Source organism: Macaca fascicularis, chromosome 3, assembly GCF_037993035.2.
Source record: "Macaca fascicularis isolate 582-1 chromosome 3, T2T-MFA8v1.1".
Classification (NCBI taxonomy): Eukaryota; Metazoa; Chordata; class Mammalia; order Primates; family Cercopithecidae; genus Macaca; species Macaca fascicularis.
Window position 1 is genome coordinate 1,902,638 of NC_088377.1, and position 16,844 is coordinate 1,919,481.

Below are 16,844 nucleotides of genomic sequence, written 5' to 3' on the forward strand. Positions count from 1 at the left end.
AAGGTGGCCCAGGGTGGCTTAGGAGACCCAGAGGTGGCTACGGTGGCCCAGGGGTGGCTAAGGGGACCCACAAACAGCTAATATGACCATGAGTGACTAAGGTGAGAGGGTGGCTAAGGTGACCAACAAATGGCTGAGGTGATCCTGGGGTAGCTAAAGGTTACTCACAGGTGGCTGAGGTAACCCACAGGTGGCTAAGGAGACCCTGTGATGACTAAGGTGACCCTGTGATGACTAAGGTGACCCTGCGGTGGCTAACATGGCCCAGGGGTGGCTAAGGTGACCCGGGGATGCTAAGGTGACCCTGGGGTAGCTCAGGTGGCCCACAGGTAGTTCAGGTGGTACTATGCCAGCAACAGAGGACGACTCAAATGTAGGAGGACTAGCACCCTCCAAGGACAGCTCCATTCCCATTTACAGACTCTGGGAAACTTTTTAAATTCTTACGAGCTCTGAATATAAATTTGATACTAAACTGGGACATACATCGACAGGTATTTCTTTAAAGATTCTTAGGCATTATTTAAAAACAATGTTTTCTATAATTGGCTATTAAAAATAAAACAGAATGCCAATCCTTTGAAATATATTCTGTAAAACTGTTACTACATATTTAGATCAAGGGAGTATAGGCTAATTTTTTGCATTTTAACATAATTATTACCTATTTGGAATATTAAGCTTAAAACAATAGAATCATAAAATTATGTTACACAAATACTACACCAGCAAAGTAACAATTTTTTTTTTTTTTTTTTTTTTTTTTTTTTTGAGACAGGGTCTCACTCTGCCGCCCAGGCTGGAGTGCAGTGGCGCAATCTCGGCTCATTGCCACCTGTCTCCTGGGATCAGACAATTCTCCCACCTCAGCCTCTCGAGTAGCTGGGACTATAGGCATGCGCCACCATGCCTGGCTAATTTATTTTTACTTTTATTGTTTGTACAGACAGGGTTTCACCATGTTACCCAGGCTAGTCTCAAACTCCTGGGCTTCAGTAATCCTCCTGTCTCAGCCTCCCAAAGTTCTGGGATTATAGGCTTGAGCCACCACAGTCGGCCACAGTTTTTTGAACTGCAAAAGATGTGCAAAACTTCTCATTCCATAACACAATAAGCCCCTTCCACAGACTTAGTTTATCAAATTTATAAATTACTTGATAAAATTTTATTTACCATTCAGATCACTCACTGAATTAAACCAGCTATAAGTATTCCATCTCACTGCCTCATGGATCCTCTAAATGGTGAAAATAAAGCCAGGGACCAGAAAGTTTTCTGAAGGAAACAGGCTTCTGGACGCACATTGGGAATGCAAACACACACACACACACACACACACACGCACGCACAGATGGTGTAAAGACAGGAGGTTTGTCCTAGTGGCCACTGCTCAGAACACCACTCAAATTCCACTGAGCCTCCGCCACTGAGTCTTAGAAGCGGCCCTACAGCACCATCTGCTGTTTTGCAGAGGTCACTCAACGCTCTATGCCAGAGCAACCAAACCAGGAGCCACCCGGAAGCTACCAGGCATGGGCAACCTGTACCTCACAGCCTGGTCCGGGTGCTCTGCTGAATACAAACCATCTGACAGGACAGCAACATCAAAAAAGGTCGCCCTGGGCCCTGATGGGTAGGACACCTGCATGGGGTGAGAGGAAAGTTTTTGGGGTAAGAAGAATGTTCTCTACCCCGACTGCTTGGTGGTGTGGCACTGGCACACATTTGTCAGAATATATCAGAGTGCACACTTTAGAAGAATGACTTTTGGCTGGGTCGAGGCGGGTGGATCACCCGAGGTCAGGAGTTCGAGACCAGCCGGGCCAACATGGTGACACTCCGTCACTACTAAAAATACAAAAACTAGCTGGGTGTGGTGGCAGGTGCCTGTAATCCCAGCTACTCAGGAGGTTGAGGCAGGAGAATCGCTTGAGCCCGAAAGGCAGAGGTTGCAGTGAGCAGAGATCATACCATTGCAATCCAGCCTGGGCATCAAGGGTGAAACTCTGTGAAGAAAAAAAAAAAAAGACTTTTATTGTCTGTACATTTTACCTCAGTAAATACAGTTTAAAAAAATATCAGAAATTCCAGAAGAAAACCAATTCTGTAAGAAAGGTAAGTCTCAATTTGAAATAAAATAGAAAATACATGTATTTCAAGAAGAATGAATTAAATGGGTTCCAAGAAACAGAATGAATAAGCTGGAAAAGGCTGGAGACAGCATAAGAAAGGCAGTGGTCTCTCTCAACAAGAGGACACGGAGAGGCAGAAGTGCTGATGTTCAGGGCCCACAGGCGCATAGGGCCCCACACTACCACTCACCGCGCTCGCCATGCCCGATGGGCACCTTCCCCGCCCCACGCGACAGAGGAGGAAGTGGAGCGGGGATCGAGGCACTTGCTCGACTGCTGGATCCAAACTCAACTCCGTTCCCCACTCCGCTCTACCACTCCATGCCAGGCAAGAATACGGGAAAAGAGAAAACGGAACCAAAAAATCAAGTACACCAAATCCAAGTATAAAGCAAATTAAACTGTGGCATGACTTTCAGCAATCATCATAATAATGTCAGTGCCACGTATGAATTTGGAACTTTGATTGAACCAAGGTTACAGAACAGAAAAAGTTTTCTACTTTGGTAATCCCAGCACAGTGGGAGGCTGAGGTGGGTGGATCACCTGAGCCCAGGAGTTCAAGATCAGCCTGGGCAACACAGCAAAACCCCGATTCTACAAAAACTACAAAAATTAGGCAGGCGTGGTGGCGGACACCTGTAGTCTCAGCTACTCAGGAGGCTGAGGCAGGAGAATTGCTTGAACCTGAGAGGTGGAGGTTGCAGTGAGCTGAGATTGTGCCACTGCACTCCAGCCTGGCAACAGAGCGAGACTCTGTCTTAAAAAAAAAAAAGAAAAAAAAAAAGAAGACAACAAACTGACAGAGCTCAGACAAACTGACACCACCGAGGAGGTGAGGGCCAGAAAAGTGCTTCTGCTGCCTTCCACGCAGGAAACTGAGAGGCCGCCCAGCACCCACAGGCCACAAGCACATGGGCCACTCAGTCTCTAGGATGACCAGCAGAGGGGCATGGCTTCAAGCTTGGTAAACTGACCCAGCGCTCACCCTCGAGCCCTCTTCCCATGCCCCTCTACCAAGGGTGCCGCAAGAATGAAAGGCTCATTTTCTCAGTCTCTTTTGTGACTAAAGCTGGCTATAAGACAATTCTGGCCAAGGAGAAAGATACAGTTCTGGCCAAGTGAAAATATGCTGGGGGCAATGCCTCTGACAAAAGGAACAGACAAGAGCTCCACTGCTGCTCCTTCTCAGTTGTTCCTGTTTCAAACATAGATGTGATGTCTAAAGCTGCTGCTGCTGTACTGCAATGATACTGACCCAGAGCCCTAACACGGCTGAACTCAGAACTAGCTCTAGCAAACTCCTCCCTCTGGATTACCTATGACATAATAAGTGTGTATATACGTCCAAGGTGTGTAAGATACTGTGAGTCATGCTGTGACTTTCACCCAGAATCAATCTAAATGATACAGGAAAAGAAGGTTGGAGAAATGTCAGGGAGCTAAATCCTCCTCCACGTGAACTAACAGTGCACAGATAATGTCTCAAGTTCATAAATCAAACCATAGCAAGTGCAGGATGCAGCCCTTTCTCTTGGTTAAGCTCCTACTATGTTGCATCTCTGTCACTTATAGCCAATCCTAATACTAATTAATACAGAAATACAAATATCAAAAATGCATTTTAAAAAATCAGTGACGCCGCTGAGGAGGGCAATAGCTATACTCTATTGCTTCTCATCAAAAGCCCTTCTAAGTTTGAGGGCATCACTTCCAGAGAAATTGAAATTAAGCACAGGTCTGCTCTTCTCCTGGCACCAGCAGGCCCAGCCTCTCCCCACTCTCTGGCTCACCAGGCTTCTGGAGTCATATCCTGAGCCCCTCCTGCCTAGGACGCCCACCTCCCATGCCATCTGCCTGGAAAACACACCTAGTTTTCCAGACTTGCTGCAACCCTACATCCATGAACTCTCCTGCCCTGCCTCCTGGGCACACCTCCTTCCGTCCCCACTTTCCTCACAGTGCCACCATCATCACAGGATTCCTCCCTCCACATCCACCGGGCCGTTCAGCGGGCAGAGACTGCATCTGAACCCTCAGTGCTTCAATCGGAGGCAAGGCAGAGGCCGACCTCTGTCACTGAATGCAGACATCCTCACGCCGCCCTCTGCAGAGACTTCAAATGTTTTACTTTAAATTGGATTAATGGGCCTTCACTCTTCAGGGTCACTAAAGCATAAAGCTCCTGCCACACCCAAAGTGCCACTCATGCACCCTCAGACCAAGGAAGGGCGGCCACGGGGCAGGAATGGCCAAGAGCCCCACCCCCACCACCAGCATGGGTGGGCATAAGTTAAGAAGGGGGTTAGGAGTCATCAGTCTTCCAGAACTCTCCACATACCGGGATCACAAGGGGCTGCAGGCTGGAACCTCGGCCTCCAGTGCCTTACATGGGGGAATCTGTCCACAAGAGGGAGCTGCTGTGTCACTCCAAGTCCCTCCACGTAGAAAAAGCCTTCAGGAAATACTGAACAGAAGTAAATTCAGATTGTCCTGGATGTACACATGAATCTTCTCACTTCTTTCCTTTCACACACACCAGTCTTCAAGGTATCTGGATTCATTACTTTTAGTTAAGTCATGCTCAGAGCACAACAAAGCTAAAAAAAATTACCAATTTCTAAGAACTTCAGATCTTTATGATTTTACACTCAACAGTGTATATTTTGTTAAATTCTTATCTATTCAAGTCATACTTCTGTGGTTAATTGTGTACTTCTTCAGAACCTTAAAAGTCACATATAAACTGGGAATCCAACCACTTCTTAGGAATTTATTTAACTTGATGCTGTTTAAACCAAGCTTTACTCAGATTATTTCTTATGTTTTAAGTGGAAAACAATCCCAGTCACAAACTCCCTTGTTCCACACCTACCAGTGTCCCTGGCCCCTGTGGACACCAGCTGGGGCGGGCTTCTCCCTGCAGCGCACCCACCAAGCAACCTGGGGGAGAGCGGCCGGGTACCTCCTCTGGGTTCAGGAACACCCCTGCTCTCCCAGCAGTCACTGGCTGGCGGGGCAGCTCTACTGTTTTCTACCCCCCAATAGCTGTCACCACAGGACTGGTCTGTCCCCACATTTGTCCCCAGGCCTCAGTCAGCGCCTCCCCACAGGGGCTCAGTACATGTCTGTTGTTAAAGGAATGACTCTCTCTTGAGCACTGCTATAGGTTCTGGAACATGATGCCGGGTACAGCAAACACCATGACTCCACAGCTCACTTCACAAGCAGCAGTTCCGCTTAATTGCACCACTTGATGTTATTTTCCCTAAATCTGGTGTATCTGTAGTTTTTCCCTGTCATCTCAGCTCAGGCTGAGGCCCCAGGTCTGAGGAAGTGCTAAGGGTCCCCCTGTTTTTAAGAGCAGGGTCTCCCTGCCCACTATGTAGAGCTTGCCGGAAGACTGGAAAGCAGGGCACCTGACAGGAGGCCAGAACCACAGCTCGGAGACCAGTGGACTTGTCCTAAGAGAGCGAGTCCTCACGGCAGCCAGCCACCAAGCAGGGGAGGGAGTTCATGGTCCTCCACTCCTTTCCCTGGTTTTCCTCCCCTCCCTCTGATCCCTCTGATCCCTCCTACCCCCATGGGCCCGGGGCCATCACAGGATGAACACAGGCGCGTATGACTCGCACTGTGTCCCTGCTCTGATGCTGCCCAGTCCCGTGGCTGCTGGTGGCCTCTAAAATTAGAAGGGTCTTTGGAAGGGGCTGTGCAGGGTCAGATTTTCAGGACAACATTCAGCTTCACCCACCCCATCACAGAGGACCCACCAGGGAGGGGGAGGGGCAGCAAGTCTCCACAGGGCCCACCTGCAGTCCAGGACCACAGGACCCACGGAGGGCCCTCTTGACCATGGCCACACCTTTCTGCTGACATTCCACACTCGGCATGTTTTTTTCCAATTTCTCTAATACATTTTGAAATGTGGATAGCAGGCTTGTCAGTTCTGGAAAGCCTTTCTCGCACTCTGCCTTCATCTTCGGAGGCCTCACTTTGCTTTTCGACCTAAATTAGGTCCTGTCTCTTCCAGTCTTTCCGCTTCATTAGGGGCTACTCTGTCCATCTATCGCTTACGGTTTTGAGGTCACCAACTCAGGACCCCATATCTGTGTGCACTGACAGGCGGGCGTCACACGGTGGTCCTGCTGACAGGCGGGCGTCACACGGTGGTCCTGCTGACAGGCGGGCGTCACACGGTGGTCCTGCTGACAGGCGGGCGTCACACGGTGGTCCTGCTGACAGGCGGGCGTCACACGGTGGTCCTGCTGACAGGCGGGCGTCACACGGTGGTCCTGCTGACAGGCGGGCGTCACACGGTGGTCCTGCTGACAGGCGGGCGTCACACGGTGGTCCTGCTGGCAGGCGGGCGTCACACGGTGGTCCTGCTGGCAGGCGGGCGTCACACGGTGGTCCTGCTGACAGGCGGGCGTCACACGGTGGTCCTGCTGACTGGCAGGACTCACCCAGCTGTCAGCAGCAGCCAGGGATGTGGTGCTGGGTGCGCCTGACCACGACTGCCATCACCCACTGACCTAGATGGCAAGGCGTCTTCATCCTTGGGATCTTCACCACTCGTGGGCCCAGCCTCTAGGGGGTCCTCAATGCTCGCTGGATGAATGAGCGTGTGCTCACTGGCTATTTCAATTTCATCTTTTGTAAAAAAAAAAAAAAAAAAAAAAAAAAAATCTGTGCAAGTCTTTTGCCCCAAATTCCACTGTACTGCCTTGTCCATGGGGATCTGTAGGATTCTTCATGTACTGTGGACCCTGAACACTAAGCCAGGCCTCTGTCAGGTATATGCCTCTGCTGGGCACACACACCTCTGCCAGGTGCACACACCCATGTCAGGCGCACACACCCCAAGTGCACATACCCCTGCCGGGCACTCACACACCCATGTCAGACACATTCACTCCTGTCAGGCGCACACACCACTGTCGGGCATACACCCATCCATCGGGCGCACACACCATCGGGCACACACCTCTTTCAGGTACACACCTGTCAGGCACAGGTATGACAAATTCTTTTCTCAGTGTAGTGTTAGCATCCTGCCCCTGGGATACACACCGTGTACACTCCCCTGCCTTGCAGGTGGGAGGAACTGTGAACATGATGGGAGATAGTGTTGCATAAGGCAAAGGTGAAGGGATTTTACAGATGCAATTAAGGCATCTCATCAGCTGACTGAGTTCATCAAAAGGGAGATCTTCCTGGGTGGGCCTGGCCTGATCAGGTAAACCCCTGAAGGATGGGAGAAGTCAGAGAGGAAAGGAAGAGGGGAGACTCTCGCGTAGACGCCTTGGGAGGCAAACTGCCATGCTGGGAAGAGGGCCACCGGGCAGGGGCTATGAGCAGTCTCCAGGAGCCAAGCGCCACAGGCCTATGGCCACAAGGAACTGAGCTCTGCCAAGAGCCAATGGGCTTGAAGAGCACCCTCAGTCAGATGCGACGGCAGCCCCTGCTCAATACAGGCACCTTAACTACTGACACTTCAAGGAACAGAATCAGGGGCTCAGGCTTCTGAACAGAGGCTGACACCCCTTCGACAACTGTCCGATTCCACCAGGGAAATGAGCTGGGCTCACCATGGCTTTGCACCCAGAAGCACATGACTATGAAAACTTGACAGATGAGCCACCACCCAGCAGACAGGAAGTAGGACTGGAGGAGCTGGCACGGAAACGCTGATTGTGGCTTTGGAATATTGTTAGTACTCTCTTTAATGGTGTATTTTCTAATGTGCGCACAAGGAAGCCCCTTTTCTTTCTTCTTCGTCTATCTCTAGCCCTAAATCCAGTAGACTCTGCTCTCTGCTTTCAAAGCTGAAATAAAACACTGTTTAGGTGACATCTTACTCTCCTGAACTTTCAGAATTCAGGAATACTCATGCTAAGACACTTTACTCTTCCTGACAATGGAGTTTATTGCATAGGTTCAGTAAGAATGTGTCCTCCTTTATAATTGGATGTAACTGGACAAAAAAAAAGTGCCACCAATCCCACATCTGGAGTGTCACATCTGAAAGTGAATCTCACATCCCCTAAGCTCATCCACAGGAAGGATCTGTGCCCTGTGGAGCCAATGCCTGCCCAGCCCCACAAGGGAGCAGGCCTGGTCCCTGTTCTATACTTTATGGGGGCCCAGAAAATTGTGAGGGCCTCAAGTTAAAGAAGTTCAACATTTTTAAAGACTATGGGCAAAACCTGGTGTGGATACATTTCTTGGGTCTGGCTTCCTAGTGCCAGGGTAGAAGAACAAGTAAAAGCAATCTTAAAACTCTCTGGAATAACAGAGGCTACTGGAAAAGCCATCTTAGTTCCTCACAAAGCTTCAGACAGAAATGAATCCTCTGACCTGGCCAGCTGCTCTCCCCCTGCCCCTCTGCTGACCTTCCAATAGGACGCCATGTGCCTGAGCGCCTCTGAGCGGATGCAAATCAATCAGGCCCAACACCACACAGGCAGCTTCCTGGTGACAGGGGTCACGCCAGAAAAGCACGTTCAGAGAGACTTCTCGTTCTTAGCCAAATTTTTACTCTATGTCAGTAATCTTTCGAAATATTTAGATACTAAAACATCACCTTTGCTCAGTTGGTTGTTTCAGTCAGTAAATTACTTTGAAGGAAGAAAAATGTCAAGTTTTTGTCACAATATCTGAGGACCCAGAATTAGTGTCCTCACAATAACGTGCTTCATTCGAAGGCCCTCGTTGGCCTGACCATCCACCCGGCCTGCCCATCTCCAGAACCTCCACGCAGAGAAGAGCCCTGCAGAGGCTCACGGAGCTCTGCACCAAGACGCCGCCAGGCACCAGGACAGAGGTCAGCACACAGGACACCCCAGGGAGGGCACCTCCACACTGTGTAAGCCTTGAATGACGGCTCCCTCCTTCTGGCCCCTAGAGCCCCCGTGAAACGCCCTAGCCCCTAAAGATGCAGCTGCCTCTTGGCACTGGGCTCCATGCCCCTCCTCACTTCTCCTTTCAGTCAAGGCTTCAAGAGAACTCTAGTTCCTGACCAGTCGGTCAGGCGGCCACACCACACTGTACACAGAGCAGGAGGCAGCAGCAATGCCCGGTGGTAGCAACAGGTAGCAACGTGAGAAGTGGCTTAGGCACCATAGTGACATAGGCACTCCTAAACCTCCTGGAGGGAGCAGGGCCAGCCCGGAAACAAAGAATGGTCCTGCACAAAAGGACTTCCATGCAGGTGGAAAGGCTGTTCATAATTCTCTAAGCCCAGGCCCAGCTGAGTTGTGGATTCACACAATGTGTTTTTCTATACTTTTAACACATACTCAATGTTCCAGAAACACAGAGACTATCTAGAGACAGGGAAGACCGAACACTGCTTCCCTCAGGGTTCACCATTTCAGAAAGTAACGCCACTCAGCTCTATTGCTTATGGTTTTCAGGTCAGCGGCTCGGTATCCCGTATCTGCCTGCACTGACAGGCCCACTCCACTCAGTGGTCCAAGGGAAAGCAGCAGTGCCTAAATATTCACTCAGTGGCATAGAAAAGTATTTTATTATGTATCTTCAATTTATCTTTATATTACATTTGGGCATGACACGGCTTTTTAACATTATATGGCTATAATTATATAAGGTAATATCTTCTATGAACTTCATTTTAAAATAAAAAGATGAGTTAATAAATATTTGTTACAAAAAGAAGATGTGGTGTGTGGTGGCAATGAGAAAGACTAAGAAAGCTTTCCAAGTTTAAACAAGAGTCAAGGTTTCCTGAAGCCCTCCCCAGCAATTCCCCTTGAGCAGGGGAATTACTATAGAAATTCTACCTAGTGTATCCCCCCAAGGTGTTCCAGCCTCAGAAGATAATGTCATGTATAAAAACACAAGAAATAACTTCAGTCTTTCCAAGCAAAAAGAAAGGCAAAAACAATGAGTCTGCCTAAAACTAAAAATAACACCCCACACCCACCTACAGTGCGACCCGTGGCTACACTGCACAGACAGCACTAAGGCAGGACCAGGAGGGAGGCTCAGAGGGAAACCAGACAGTGCAGTGAGGCTGAGGATGGCCGTGCTTCCAAAGATTTTCCAGCCAAAATCTTTCATGTTTATTTATTTTTATTTAAACCACCCTGAAAAGGGAAAAGAACAACACACCAAACTGTTTGCTGCCGAAATTAGCTCTTATTTTATGAAAAAAAGGAAATACACGATTTCTATTCGCAGCTAACATTTAGTAACACAGAATCAGGAGGAGGAGATGTGACTCATCATGTCGTAATATTTTATAAATTCCAGCTCTTCAGTTTTGCTTTCTCAGCACATGCTTTAGATATCTCCTTCTGGCCTGATTATTTTTTCTATGCTTTTAAGAACAATTTATTGGTGCAAAGGATTATAAATAATTCATTTCTCCAATGCACAGTTACATTATATAAAAATACTTGCTATTTCACATATATGGCATAATTAATGCAATGCTTTACTTCTGTGGCATGTTAAAAATAGGTAATCACAAATCAACACTTAACTTAGCAATATTAAACCACAATGTCTCTTTCAGACTCATTCCAACTCTGGGATCCTCATTCTTTCAATAACCTCTGGTTACAGAGAAGTTGATTTCCTATCACTAATTAAGCTAAAAGAAGCGCTACGGCTGAAAATAAAATTCCATCCCACTGGCACAAGCCACAATAAAGGTGACCTGATTTTGACCTTCCCATACTTGGACTGCCTGTGTACCCCCCCAAAAAAAGCATCGGTTGAAGATAAAACCTCCTTTAAAGGTCTCACTAGGGAACCAGTTACCTGAAATTCCTGATACTTATAGACAAAAATGGTAAGCAGGATCTTTGCTGGCACAAACTCAAAACCCAGTAGTCAGACATGGGCATGTCTCTACTCCCCAAAGACAGTGTCCCTTGTAGGCTCCCAGTCACTCCCATCCGTCCACACTCACGCCCCGGTGACCGCTCCCTCCGCACGGCTCTGCATGCCGTCCAGAACTCCCAGGTGGGAACACGTCTGTCCCCTCCCTCCATGTCTAGTGAGTGGCTCACATGAAAGCTGCCAAGCAAGCTCCTGGTCCCTGCCATGCCCAGAGGGCATCTGAGGCCCAGTGGGCGCTCGTCAATATCCACAGAGCAAATGAACACAAGAGCACACCTGCGTTCTTCAAGCCAGCAGCAGCCCTCTGACACTTTCTCCTTCCCCTCATCTCATCTGAATCCATGAACAAGCTTCCTTGGAAATGTACAACTGGACTTCCTGAGTTAGTCACTCAACTGCTCATAAGTAAATTAACCTGACACCATACTAATTTTACTGGGATTTTAGTATTTGTCACAGCTTCTCTAAAAAGCAGATGCTGAATCATGGGATAGTCACCAAAAACAAGTACTAAAGAAATTTTCTTTTTTGCTTTATTTATTTTTTTTTAGAAAGAGTCTTGCTCTGTCACCCAGGCTGGAATGCAATGGTGTGATCTCAGCTCACTGCAGCCTCCACCTCCTGGGTTCAAGCAATTCTCCTGCCTCAGTCTCCCGAGGTTGGGACTACAGGCGTGCACCATCACACCCGGCTAAATTTTGTATTTTTGGTAGAGACAGGGTTTTGTCATGTTGGCCAGGCTGGTCTCAAACTCCTGGCCTCAAGTAATCTGCCTGCCTCAGCCTCCCAACGTGCTGGGATTACAGGAAAATTTTCTTTTAATTGCTCCTAAGAAAATAATAATTGATGGTAAAAGGCTTGCACCAAGTCTAGTGCCTGGCATGAAGCACTGACTCAATAAATGGTGAACTGACCCCGAAGAGGGCAGCAGGTGCCGCACACGCCACCGGAGGGCAGCAGGCGCCGCCCCAGAACCAGCAGGAGGGACTCATGGGTGAGCTAAGGCTGCAGTAAAATTAGAAATGAACCAACAGTAACGGATCATCTGTCCTGGGAAGTATTCGATAAGGCATCTTTCAAAGGCAAGACAAAAGGCTTAATTAAGCAGTTTATATCAAGAAAAAGGCATTTCTACCAGTCAGATTTGATCAGATCTTTACAGGTTTTTACTCACCTTGAAATCTGTCTAGCTTTATGTCTGCTCTGATCCCAAGGCAGCTTCCTTCAGTGCGAGTGGACTGAGAGGATATCTCAGCAGGACTGAAGTAACTAGAACTCTGCAGTTGGCCAGCATCAATCTCCTTCAGTCGCCCCTTAAGCTCTCCATGATAGCTTGAAAGACTCCACTCTGCATAACAGAGAGATTCAATTACTTCAAACTTGTTTGATTCAGTATCAAAAGCTTTGTCACCATTTCAGAAGTGAACTCTATAACAATAAATACTCTCCATTAAAAGTCTCCTAAATACAAATTAAAGTTATTTTAAATGTATTCTTCTGAATCTGTAAAGGGGATACGCGCAATCCATCATGTCTCCTTCCATCTGCCTGCAGCAGGGAGAGGCACACACGACAGACGGAGCCAGATCGTTGCCGGTCCAACATCTCGGCATCAGGCGGCACCAGGCCACACACTGAGGAGTGGAGCCTCAGGCAGAATCTCACATGTACTCATCCTTTTTTACAATTAAATATGCAAACGCCCCTACAATGCACGCATGTGAACGTGAGTCCAGGTACAGGGACGCACCATCCCCGCACTTGCTCTGCCCAGGTTTGGAAGCTACAGGCCACCGTCTGCTTCTGAAGCAGAGGCTGTGAAACAGTATCTCCATCTCATTTCTGCTCTGTGTGAAAGCGTTTTCAACCAGCAAGCCATTAGAGAAAATATCTCAACATGCTAATACACTTACAAAACCTCACTATGGAGTATTAAAATTTTCTTCTTGAAAAGCAAACTGATATCCAAAAGAAGGGGAAGTCTGCAATGGGTTTCTCCACTGCAGAATTCCAAAGAGAAGTTTCTGGGAGCTGTGTCCAGGGATGAGTGGGATTCTGAGTGGGAACTCGGAGGAAGGAGGTGAAGTGTGGAGGATGAGGTGCGCATGAAAGTGGCTCGGCTCTCGCTATGCAGACTTGGCCAGGCCATCACAATGCGTTCCTGTTGCCCCGGTCGCTGCTGCAGTCCTCAGAGGAGATTGGAGGCTACCTTCCAAACCTCCCACCTGTGGCCAGTTGATATTCATCTAGAACACACGTCAGCTCGTCTGCTGGGACAGACCTAAGACACAGAGACAGGCTCACCTGTGTCCTGCACTAGCACAACCAAGTAAAATGGGCTGTCACTGAAAATGCTCTATCAGCCTGGAATTATAGGTCACAGAGTCATCTTGTCCAGCACAGAGAATGAGGGCCACATGTCCAGAACTGTCCCCACTGTCAATGACCCCCATCATCACCACACCAGATTCAAGTTCCCAAATCACCCTCCACAGCGGTCCCAATCAGCAGGCCTGGGTGGAGAGCGTCAAGAAGCGCAAGGACGTTGGCCTCTGACCTTTAGCGCTGCCTCCACTCAATCCAAATCAAGCTCCACCACAGCCCCTCCCCAGTGGGCAGAGAACAAGGCCCCCCAGTGAGCATGAGCCAAGCAAGCTTCTCTGGAGATGGCACCTAGCCCCTCTCTCAATCCAAAGAGCCACAAAGAAGTAAAATCCATTCTAGAAGCTTTACACACCAAAAAGTCCACCGCCTAAACAGAGAAAGAAAAACACAGCAGAAAGGACATGAAACCAAGATTTACAGAACTGGGTTCTTCTAGTGCCCACATCACGTCCCACCAACTCTACAAGCCTGGCCAAGAAATCCGACCTCCCTGGGCCGTCTACAGGATGGGAAACTGCATGGGAAGCCCAACCACTCTGGGGAGGGAGCAGGTGATACGCAGGGCAGGTTCTGGAAGCTGCAAAGTGTAAACGTCAAGTGCGAGAATGGTTGCCTCTAATTTGAGCATACTCATACCAACTGAGGTAAAACTGTCATACTTGCCAGGGGTATTGCAAAGGGTTTCAGGAAAAGCATGGCTTCCAGGAAAGAGGGGTCCAGGCCACCACCCTAGACCACAGCCTTGCAGCCGTGTGACTTGAACAGTGACTCAGCCCCTTCCAGGCTTGCTCCTATGAGGACAGGATGAGGACACAAGGAACACCCGCCGCAGATGGTGCCGTGAGGATTAAATGGAGGAACAGATGTAGAGTGCTTGGCCCCGTGACTAAGACCACAGTAGGGGTGCAACAAAAGATGGTCAAAAACACCGGAGTCTCTTTGTCATGGAGGGAGTGGAGAGGAGCAGGTGACAGAGACAGCAGCTGAAAAAACAAAACAGAGGAGAGATGGAAGATCTGCACAACACAATTAACAAGCTGCATGGCGGTCACAAGCAAGACACTGCTCCTAACGTGCATTATACATCAGTTCCTCAAGGACACATGAGCCACTTCTAAAAATAGACCATATCCCAGTCATAAAGAAAATCTCAACATATTTCAAGTGGCTGAAATCAGACAGAGCTCATCCTCTGATCACAATACAATGAGCCTAGAAATTAATAACCCAAGTATAACTAGAAAGTCCCCATATGTTTCAGAGTTAAGCAATACACTTCTACGAAAGAAAATAATCACAGTAGAAAACAGAAAATATTTAGAAGTTAAAACTAGAAAAGATTATGTATGGAACTGTGCGGCACACAGATAAAGCAGTACATCAGAGGGACATTTATAGCTCGGTGCTCAAACTAGAATAGAAGTAAAAAAAATTAAAGAGGGCCTACCTGAACAAGTCAGGGAAAGAAGAACAAAGTAAGCTCAAAGAAAAGAGAAAAAGGGAACTAGTAAGAAATTCAACCTGTATTAATTACATATAATGGCAGGTACACAAAGATCAACATTGGTTCTTTGAAAAGACAATGCAGTGAACCAGTGATCTCTGGCAAGACTCATGGAAACACAGAGAGGGAACACAAGAGGAAAAGCCCAAAATTAACCAGCCTTGGAATTGAATCAGAGGGCGGGAAGGCCTGATGGCCACAATGCTGTGACTCTCCTGTCCTTGTGTGGGAAGATCTCACTCGCCCCCAGTGAGTCCAAGCAGGCGGGTGACTGCTCTGGCCCATCGAATGCAGTGGGTGTGGTACTGCCAGGTCCAGACCTGCACCGGAAGAGGATGTCTGCTTCCACTTCCTGTTTCTTGGAATACTGTCTCTGGGGAGCCAGCTCAGAAGCTCTGAAGAGATCACAGCGGCCACATGCAGAGAAAGATGTCTAGTCAGAGAAAGATGTCTGAGAAGAACCAAGAAAGCCAGCCAATAGCCAGAACCAGAGCTCCAGACACTCAGGCTACCTGGCTGGACATTATAAAGCGATTGTTGTTTTATGCCACTAAGTTGGGAGTGAGTCATCAGGCAGCAAAAGAAACCAAAATGGAATTATCACTTAAACTCTGACAACACTAAAAATGTAATAAGAGGCTTTATAAATTTTATTCCAAAAAGCTCGTAAGCTTAGGTTAAATAAAGAAACTCCAAGAGAAATACAACTTATTAGGCTGGGTGTGGTGGCTCACGCCTGTAATCCCAGCACTCTGGGAGGCTGAGGCAGGTGGATCACTTGAGCCCAGGAGCTCAAGACAAGCCTGAGCAACATAGCAAAACCATCTGTCCTAAAAATACAAAGCTCAGCCAGGCGTGGTAACACGCAGCTGTCATCCCAGCTACTTCAGAGGCTGAGGTGTGAGAAATCACCTGAGCCTGAGTGGTCGAGGCTGCAGTGAGCTGAGATTGCATCACTGCACTCCAGCCTGGGCAACCAGAGTGAGACCCGGTCACACACACAAAAATCACCATTTAAAAAGAAAAGAAAAGAAATATAATCTATTAACACGGACTCAGGAGGAAATAGAAAATCTGACAAAACCACAAACATTAAAGAATTAGAAGCCAGGTGCAGTGGCTCAAGCATGGAATCCCAGCACTTTGGGAGGCCGAGACAGACAGATTGCTTGAGCCCAGGAATTCAAGATCAGTCTTGGCAACATAGTGACGCCTGTCTCTACAAAAAAATAAAGAAAATTAGCCAGGTGTGGTGGCATGCACCTGTAGTCACAGCTACTCAGAAGGCTGAGGCAGGAGGATCGTTTGAGCCCAGGAGGCAGAGGCTGCAGTGAGCCAAAATTGCACCATCACACTCTACAGCCTGGGAGACAGAGTGAGACCTTGTCTCAAGAAAAAGAAAAGAGAAGAAGAGGGAGGGAAGGAAGGAAGGAATGGAGGGAGGGAGGGAGGGATTATAGTCAGTAAACAAAAATCATCCTAGAAAGAACACTCCACACCTAGATGGCTTCTCTAGAAAGTGAACCCAGCATTCAACACGACACTTCCGTGAGGAAGATGAGAAGGAAGCAGTAAGTCAATCTTACAAATACAGATGTAAACATCCTATACAAAATGTGATCACACTCAATCCAATAATATTTTTTAAAGTGATCAATCATGATTAAATTGAATTTATGATGGGAATGCAAACATGATTTAATGTATGAAAATCAATTTAGGTAATCTACCTCATTAATAAATCAAGAGAAACACAAAAGAATATATTGATGACTCCCCTTAGATAAAGTTCCATCACAGGCAAAACTGAACTACATTGATTGGGGATGCATTCTTACACAGTAAAATTAAAAAGAAAAGGACAGGATTATTTCAAAATATAGGATATCACTAAACACAGTGGCTCACACTTATAATCCCAGCACTCTGGGAGACCAAGGCAGGAGGATCACTTG

At 47.7% G+C, this 16,844-nt stretch overlaps 1 protein-coding gene across 20 annotated transcripts in view; it reads right to left on the reverse strand.

Annotated features, from left to right (window-relative positions):
- Positions 1 to 16,844, reverse strand: part of ADARB1 (adenosine deaminase RNA specific B1) — a 135,375-nt gene that overhangs the window by 69,791 nt on the left and 48,740 nt on the right. For 10 of the 20 annotated variants that reach the window (XR_012431896.1, XR_012431895.1, XM_074033892.1 and 7 more), the window contains exon 2: positions 12,175 to 12,348. The exons of 2 other annotated variants lie outside the window; for them this stretch is intronic. Coding sequence is in view for 2 of the 18 variants with exons in the window: in XM_045389409.3 (XP_045245344.2) it covers positions 12,175 to 12,348 (174 nt within the window). In the remaining 16 variants the exon portion in view is untranslated. Of the gene's footprint in view, positions 1 to 5,941; positions 6,308 to 12,174; positions 12,351 to 16,844 lie in introns of those variants that run through there. 8 more of the 20 variants (XR_012431894.1, XR_012431893.1, XR_012431892.1 and 5 more) reach the window with 3 other exon arrangements.